The following is an 8,811-nucleotide window of genomic DNA, read 5'->3' as shown; positions in this document are numbered from 1 at the left end:
AAATGGGTAAACTTTTTTCAGATTTTTCCCCACATCACTGCACATCGTGCGCAACCTCCTCTGATCGTGGAAATATAAAATTCCAAATAATTCATGTCACCCCTCTTTTAACCCTGACCCCGCCCCTTTGTATAGTAACGTAGAAAAACCCTTTACCAAAGTGGGGCGAATTTTACCTTGTAATTGGGGGCGAAGTGTCACGTTGAATGGCGGGTGCTAAAGGAACGAGTTCCTGCAGCGTGGTGCATCGTGTACATACACTGTGTACACAGGCTAGGCGCTCAGGGCACCATACCTTTGTACATGTGCAATCTTTGGCGAACGCGAATTTCTCTTTCATCACGACTCAACAATATGGTGAGAATTCCTGTCTTATTTTAAGGGATCTTGAAACGTTTGTGGGGCGGATATGTTCTTAAACTATTTGTACATTCCTTGAGATTAAAAAAATCGTTGTGTTGCTTCTGTTTAAGTAGAAAAACTGCAGATTCGAAACTGTATCATGCCGGCAATTTGGAAATGGCCACCACTGACATTGACTGACTACAGTCTGACAATCATGACAATTAATACAATGTTTTTTGTACAAATCTGCCCGTCTAGCTCGGGCGTCTGCCTGATCGCGCGTGCTGAAATGAAAAATGTGACTAGGTCCCCTAATCCTACCAAATTTACTTGGGAATAAGGCCTAATCCTTCCTGGTATTCTCTTTGGCAAAGTGGACATGGTGGAAAGAATGTTGCAACCTGAAGCCACTTTTTTCTTCATGTCATCCCAATAATCATATTGACTTTTAATATAATAATAGGCAATATTAAAACTAGGTCAGTCATCGGTCATTTGCAAAAATGTTTGCCAAAAATTTGCAAAACATGAATCTGGCATGTCTGGGACTGAGAAACAGTTACAATTTTGTTAGGAAAATTCTTAGAAAATGTTCTTGCCTCTCCATCATGTCCATAGACTTTGTAAGATGTCTGGATGTCACATGATTTCCTTCTCTTTCCCCATAATTCTGACATTCAAATAGGCCTAGTTTGGGAGCTAGTCATACAAAATGTAAGTCAGCTAGTGAAGTTTTTATTTTACTCACCAACACGACAAATTTGACAATTTTTCACTTAATTTTCAATTCAGAGATCACCTTTTCTAGCACATTGGTCATTGGTTAATCATTTATTTTCATGTTTCTGCTTAATTTTTTTCCTTCAGAAACCGATAGCACTGAACGGCCATGAGCGCGCAATCACTCGTGTGCGATACAACCCAGAGGGCGACCTTCTGTTCTCCTGCGCAAAGGACATACACCCTACCGTATGGTTTGCATTGAATGGGGAGCGCCTCGGCACATATGAAGGACACACGGGGGCGGTGTGGTGTTTGGATGTCAACTGTATCCTTTTGAAAAGTTGGAACTTGCATCAGATTCTGTCATCTTTAAAGATATAGTCTATCATTTGTAATTTGTGCATTTTGTTCGTTTGAAGCAACAATCTAATGAAGGATACTGAACAACTAACCTGATGAAGCTCAGCTCAGCTTCAGCTGTATATTCCGAGAAAAACAGCATTCTAGGATCTCAATTTCAGATCAAAAGTTGCTGAGTCATATATTGAATTGGGCCTGAATTCAGCGTCCGAGACACGTTCTCACTGAGCCGATTGCAGCTATACGCGATGACGTGCACTGATCCGACGAATTATAGCAACCCGCGCGCGCGTGTGCGTCGTGCCAATGCTTGCGCGCACTTCGCCGAAGAACAAAACGAACTACTAATTTAAATTTTCCTACGGTGCATCTTAAGACGCACTGTTGGAAAGGCCTTCTTTCGTAGATAACTTCAAAATGACAGCTCCCAAGAAAGAATAATTTCACAGGGAGTTTAGTCCACTTACTAATACTATCTTGCAACCAAGTATGTTTTTCAACAATAATGACGCCAGTTATTCTTCGGATTGCTGCAAATGATGGACTATAGCTTCAAGAGTTGAAAACAGAAACAGTGTTATGCAACCATACATTTTTAAAAGTTTATGCTAGGGGTTTGTTAGCCCGTCTGCCTCTGGCCATACACTACTATCACAAGCTCTGTAGTACGGCCAGACAGACGATGCTCCCCCAAACGCTAAAAAGTGATGTAGCGATTTTGCTACCAACTTTAATCGAGAATATCTTCTCATCCAGGACAGAAATTTCCAAAGTAAGGGTACCTAGTCGTAAAGGAACTCATACCTGTTTGAAAACACGTTCCTTTATCTAGAAATCTTCATCCATCTGGCCAAAATACGACAATCAGCCATCAGCTCTCACTAATATCGTCTGAAAAATGTTCCTTCCTTGGGATTTCAAAATGGCGGACGCGTTGTAATGAAGTGGTCAGTCAGTGATTTCGAACGACAAATTGTTTTTTTTGTACTTAGCCTATTAGAGGAAGAGAACTTAATTTTGTTGGTATTTGGCCTGAGAAGACTAATGGTCCAGCAAAGAATGAAGGGTTTTGAATTAATTCCTTGACTTGAGATACAGGGGACACGTCCAAAGTGTTGACCGGTGCTGGTGATAATAGCTGCAGACTATGGGACTGTGAAACAGGTGCAATTCTAATCAGTCAATCAATTAAAGGGAATATACATCATTTGCTGTAAGTTTCAGAAATGGATGGAATTGGGGGGTTGGAAATATATAGCAAATATAGTTACACTGACTTTTTTGAGGTTTTGGGTTCGAAAATGCTATAAAAACCAAGAACAACAATCATTTTCCTGTAGTCTGGTTCCCTGACTCCATATAAGAAGAAACAGAGCAGTTTACATACATTGGGGAATTGTAAGGTCAGGGAACCAGTCTAGCTGGCTCGTACCCGTTCATAGGTTTGTAATCGATTGCAAACAAGTGCGATGGTCAATTGGGGCCAGTATTTGAAAAAAAGCCAGTTTTTTCCAACGCTGATCGGCCGATCAGCGTTGGAAATTGATACAAAAATACCACTTTTCTTGAAAATGACAGTATACCAGGTGCCATGATTTTACAGGATGCTTTTCACTGTAATTCACTAACAGTCCAGGAAGGTATTTCAAAATGATTTGGTAGTTTTATTTTTTGATGTTTGCAAATGTTGTATTTTCCCTTTAAGAAGTCGACAAAGGGCTAGTCGTTTGTCTTAGCAAATTTCCTTTTTAGCTAAGCATGAATCCATTTTTCGCTACTTTGGGAAATTTGTAAGTCTATAAATTTATATAAAAAAACAAGCACAAAAATGTTGGATTCCTGTTGAAAAAAAAAGAAGCAATTGGATAATTCCTCAAATTTTAGTCTTGAAAAATTATCCGTCCACCCTCCTACCATCCTACCTCTCCCCTCGACAAATAAAAAAAATGTTTCGTTGCCATTGACTGGACATAACTGTTGATTTTGAAATGTTTGTGTACAGGAAAATGCATCAACACGTTCGACACAAAGTCTGCTGTGAGGACTTGTGGTTTCACGTACAGCGGAAACACGCTGTTCTACTCCACCGACAAAGCCATGGGTAACATGTGCCAGATCTTCCTGTATGATGTCCGTGACCCCCAACAAATGAGTAAGTCTAAAAATAAAAAAAAAGATGTTGGGGAAAAATGGTTTTGAAACGAAACTGCCAATGTTTTGAGAAAAAAATCCTTGCTCAAAGTGAAGATAGGGATCGCACCAAATGCCCTGTGAAAGTAGTCCACTTGAAATGGTCATGTTCAGAAGAAACCAATCATTAACCCTAACTCCCTAGGCCTTTTTGCTAGGAAGTAGCCTCAATCCTGCAAAATCCTCCAATTGGCCTCATGGAAAAATAGCATATAACCTCTATCCTGCAAATTCCTCCGCTATTTCTTGAATATGGTCCATGGAGGGGTGACCACTGCCTGAATCCTGCAAAATCCTCCGGCTATGACTGTCAATAGGCTGAGGCAGAGGCAGTGACATCCTGGAGCAGTGCGGAGGATGTCAAGTATAATCAAGGACTAAATTTATGCACGGCTGAGCATAAACAACACAAGGTCGGGCCCAAGACCTTGACACAGTGCGTACTCCGAAATCAGCTACGCACTTTTGCCATGTAACCTCAATCCTGCGAATTCCTCCAATTTGCAAAAAGGATTTTGGAGGATTCAGGGCGGTTAGGGTTAACCCTAACCTCTTGGCCCTTTTGGCTAGGAACCATCCTCAATCCTGCAACATCCTCCAATTGCCGCCATGTAAACTTTGGATTCAGCCTCAATCCTCCAAAATCATGTTATTTCTTGAATTTGTTCAGTGGAGGGGTGACCATTGCCTCAATCCTTCAAAGTCCTCCAACAGTCACTGTTAATGGGTTGAAGCAGTGCCGATGACATTAAGAAGCAGTGCGGATGATTTCGAGCATAATGCAGGGCTCAATTATGCATGGCTGGACAAAAACAAGGCAGGGTACAGCCTACAAACTCGACACAATGCATCCTCCAAAATCAGCCGACACTTTTTGTCATTTATCCTTAGTCCTCCAAATCCTCCAAAACCATGAGGATTTTGGAGGATTGAGGAGGGTTAAGGTCATAGGTGGTTTTAAAAAAGTGTGTCCACTGGCAACTTTTTTTCAATTTGATGATATTCGTTTAATACTGTCCCAATAATTTTGGACCTCGACATCATGTACATCAACCAGCATTTGAGAGTCAATCACATGTCAATAACAAGTGCGGTCACAAAGTAAATCACAAGTCATCAGTAACAGCGGGTAACATTGACAAAGCAATGCTTGTGATGGACTTGTGATGGACTGGACGACGACACTGTACCCCACCGACATTGTTCTGGACGGCTGTAAAATTTAGTCCAATTTCATACTTTGATACAACAGAAGATAACGACCCGTACCTGAAGATTCCTGTCACAACGCCCAAGGTGACAAGTGCGATTGCCAGCGGTCTAGACAAATACATCCTGACTGGACACGAAGATGGATCGTTGGTAAAATGGCAAATGGAGGTAAGTTGTCTTTAACCCTAACTCCCTAGCGTCTTTTACTACGAACTGGACCAAGTCCATCAAAATCCATCAATCACTGTGCGTCCAATACAAAACTGTACATGTGACATAATGGAATCCACCACTGATGCACTGGTTGACATTCATGGACTTGCTACACATGGCTTTTATCACAATAGCTGTACAGGAAGCTAGGCAGAATCAATCGGATACCCCTAGCACTGCTTCAGGCCATTAGGCCCAAGTCCATCACACTCTATTAGTCACGCCAGGCCTTCTGGACCAAGTCCCCCAAAATCCACCAAAATGGGGGGATGGATTTTGATGGAGTTGGGGTGGTTAGGGTCAATGGAAGTCACTCATAACAAGTGTTTTGATTGAGGTACTTGTTCACAAGTCCAGTCACAAGAAACAAAGGGATGAACGATAACAAAGGAAGGCCTTTGCCATAGGTCATTTGAATGGCTTGTGAGTTGACTTGGGACTGGAGGACTTGTGATGGATGTGATTAAAGGGAATATACAACATTTGCAAACATCGAAAAATAAAACTACCAAATCATTTTGAAATACCTTGCTGGACTGTTAGTGAATGACAGTCTAAAGCATCCTGTAAAATCATGGCACCTGGTATACTGTCATTTTCAAGAAAGAGGTATTTTCGTATCAATTTCCAACGCTGGTCGGCCGACCAGCGTTGGAAAAAAACTGGCTTTTTTTCAAATACTGGCCCCAATTGACCATCGCCCTTGTTTGCAATCGATTACACACCTATTAACGGGTACAAGCCAGCTAGACTGGTTCCCTGACCTTACAATTCCCAAATGTATGTAAACTGCTCTGTTTCTTCTTATATGGAGTCAGGGAACCAGACTACAGGAAAATGATTGTTTTTCTTGGTTTTTATAGCATTTTCGAACCCAAAACCTCACAAAAGTCAGTGTAACTATATTTGCTATATATTTCCAACCCCCCAATTCCATCCATTTCTGAAAATTACAGCAAAAGCAAATGGTGTATATTCCCTTTAAATTCTGATGAAATGTGATCTGTCAGAAGTACATAGAGAGAGGCAATTGTAGTAAAGTGTCTTGCCCAAGGACACAGCACCTTGTTACTCGAACCCATGCACCTACAGTGTTCCATAGACGGCCCACTTCAATTTTCTAATTTTCTTTTCAGACGGGGGAGAAGATTCACAGCGTGCAGGAGCACAGTCGTCAAGTCATTGATGTCCAACCCTCCAAGAATAGCAAGATGGTGATCACGGCCTCTAAGGATAACACTGCAAAGGTGAAGAAGAAACTAAGAAATTCCTTAACCCTACCCCTCCTGAATCCACCAAAATCCTCCTGCCGGTTGTGGATGATTTTAGAGGATTGAGGATGAACGGCAAAGATGTATCGCTTTTTTTGTGTGGAGGATGCATTACGTCAAGCCAGTAGGCCATATCCTGCATTGGTTATGTTCAGCCATGCATAAATCAGCCCTGTGTTTGTCTCGTATTTCATCCGCACTGCTTCTAAATGCCATTCACACTGCCTCAAACCATAGCAGTAATTGGCATTTTGGAGGATTGAGGCAGTGGTCACACTCCACAGACTAAATTCAAGAAATAACGGATGATTTTGGAGGATTGAGGCTGAATCAAATTTTTCTTGGTGGCAATTGGAGGATTTTGCAGGATTGAGGTTGCATCCTAGCCAGAGGGACTAGGGGGTTAGGGTTAAAGGCATATAGGGTCATTTGCATTTATCCCAAAGTAACCGACCAAATTATTATCAAAATAATAATAATAATGAATATTTATAAGATGCCGGTGTCCGCCAAGCAAGACGCACACAACACAGAAAATACAAAATTAAAATTGTAACTGATATTTAATTTGATTAACAGAAATTAGTGGCAGAAATATTTGAACACCAACTCATTAAACACAAAAAAAACGCGAGGTAAACATGTCTACTTGGAAAACAAGCCTACTTGGATGAAAGATCAAACTGATTGTAAAGGCCCCGTGAAATGATTTCGTCTGGCTTGCTGTCAATTTTATAGAAGAAATCAAGAAATGTAGGTGATTTCCAAGGATCAGTCAATTGACTGATTTTTTTGGGGGAAAAAAAGTGCCATAAACCAAATCATGTGTCTTGATTGAAAGGTTGTGTGTTGTTTTTCCTCATTTTCTCAAAAAGTGTTCCCCAATTTGCTATTAAAACTCTGTATTTTTTAACAAGAACATTTTGTTTATTTTCTATTTATTTTTATGTTAGATGTTTGATGCAGACACACTGGAGTTACTGAAGACGTACAAGACAGAAAGACCGGTGAATTCGGCGGCGATATCACCAAATAAAGACCATGTGAGTTATCTGCAACCAGAATTCATTGTCCGACTAGTGTCACCGGATAACGACACCGTTATCACTGTAACAGTACTGCTATACAAAAACTGCTATACATGTACTTAATAATCTTGTGTGGACCCCATTATGTTTGTTATAATGAATTTTTTTCTTGTAAGTTCTAAGAAAGTGCTAAGCATAGATTGAGTACAACAATACGTTTGGGCAAAGGCAAAACCTTAGTATTAAAAAGTTTTCTGGACGTATTTTGCGACAGGTTGTTCTCGGTGGAGGCCAAGAAGCCATGGACGTCACGACCACTTCGTCCAGAATCGGCAAATTTGACGCCCGCTTCTTCCACCTCATCTTTGAGGAAGAGTTTGGCCGTGTCAAAGGTCATTTTGGACCAATCAACAGCCTGGCCTATTCCCCCGACGGAATGGGGTAAGTTTTATGAGTAATTGGGTTGATTTCTTTTCTATTATAATTGTCATTCGTAAAATATATATTTCGTAATGAATGAGACATTTCTCAGTACATTCACAATTCGGTATAATGTTAAAAAGTAAGTTTCTGTAACTGAAAGAGTATCTCTGTTTTTTTCTTTCCCAACAAAGTTTTAAGTACAACAGCAATATTCATTTCGTCAACTGCAGTTTATAATTCACTTTTTAAAATTCACTTTTTAAAACTTTCTTCTATTCATCATTTTTCTTCTTTTATTTCCGTACAGATACACCAGTGGTGGCGAGGACGGCTATGTCAGAATACACACGTTCGATGCACAATTCCACGAATTTGAATTCGAGTATTAAAACTAGGGTCTGAATTCATGTAAATGTAAATCACTGTAGAAACTTGAATGTCAATTTCTTTATCTTACAATGGACCTCGTACTAAATATTGGAAACAGATTGGATCAAACTTTATTTTTGTTAGCAGTTGTTATCCCCCTACTTTCCATGTATTGATAAGAAGCATCTTACAATGTCTGTCTTGTCGACTCAAAGTTGGCATTGCTCATTTGAGAAAAAAAGTGACTCATAACACATGAAGAGTGTTCTACTCTGTGGGACTGTTGCGCAAGTCTTGAGCCATTCAAAGATAAACTCACTGCGCTAATCAATCCAGAATAGAACGAAGATATTACGATGTCTCTCTGTTAGAGTGATCGACATAACAACGTCTCTCTGTTAGAGTGATCGACGTGATGGTACATGATCTGTTCTTTTGTATCAATTTTAAAGCATATTTCGATTTTCGTTTACAAGAGACTTGTTTTTGTGGGTACATGTAGCTACAGTTTACTTCTGAAAAAACGGGCCACAAGTTTACGAACGTCGCATACACCTATTTTGGGGTAAATATCCAAACAATATTCCAGATATTTTAGAAAACATGAAAAGCAGTATTTATATAAAGAAAAGTTGTGGTCAGTGTGAATAAAGAGACATTTTCAAGTCAAAATAGTT

At 40.1% G+C, this 8,811-nt stretch overlaps 1 protein-coding gene across 1 annotated transcript; it reads left to right on the top strand.

Moving 5' to 3' along the window:
• The first annotated feature begins 240 nt into the window (after nt 1-240).
• LOC119721405 (eukaryotic translation initiation factor 3 subunit I-like) lies at nt 241-8,806 on the top strand. Its single transcript, XM_038191477.1, has 9 exons — nt 241-357; nt 1,213-1,393; nt 2,527-2,592; nt 3,431-3,580; nt 4,871-4,998; nt 6,180-6,290; nt 7,268-7,357; nt 7,617-7,783; nt 8,073-8,806. The coding sequence occupies exons 1-9, from the start codon at nt 304-306 to the stop codon at nt 8,152-8,154; spliced, it is 1,029 nt and encodes a 342-aa protein (XP_038047405.1). The 5' UTR covers nt 241-303; the 3' UTR covers nt 8,155-8,806.
• The last annotated feature ends 5 nt before the right edge of the window (nt 8,807-8,811 follow it).

Source organism: Patiria miniata, unplaced genomic scaffold (assembly GCF_015706575.1).
Source record: "Patiria miniata isolate m_02_andy unplaced genomic scaffold, ASM1570657v1 HiC_scaffold_13, whole genome shotgun sequence".
NCBI lineage: Eukaryota > Metazoa > Echinodermata > Asteroidea > Valvatida > Asterinidae > Patiria > Patiria miniata.
This window is presented reverse-complemented; position numbering and strand designations above follow the sequence as displayed.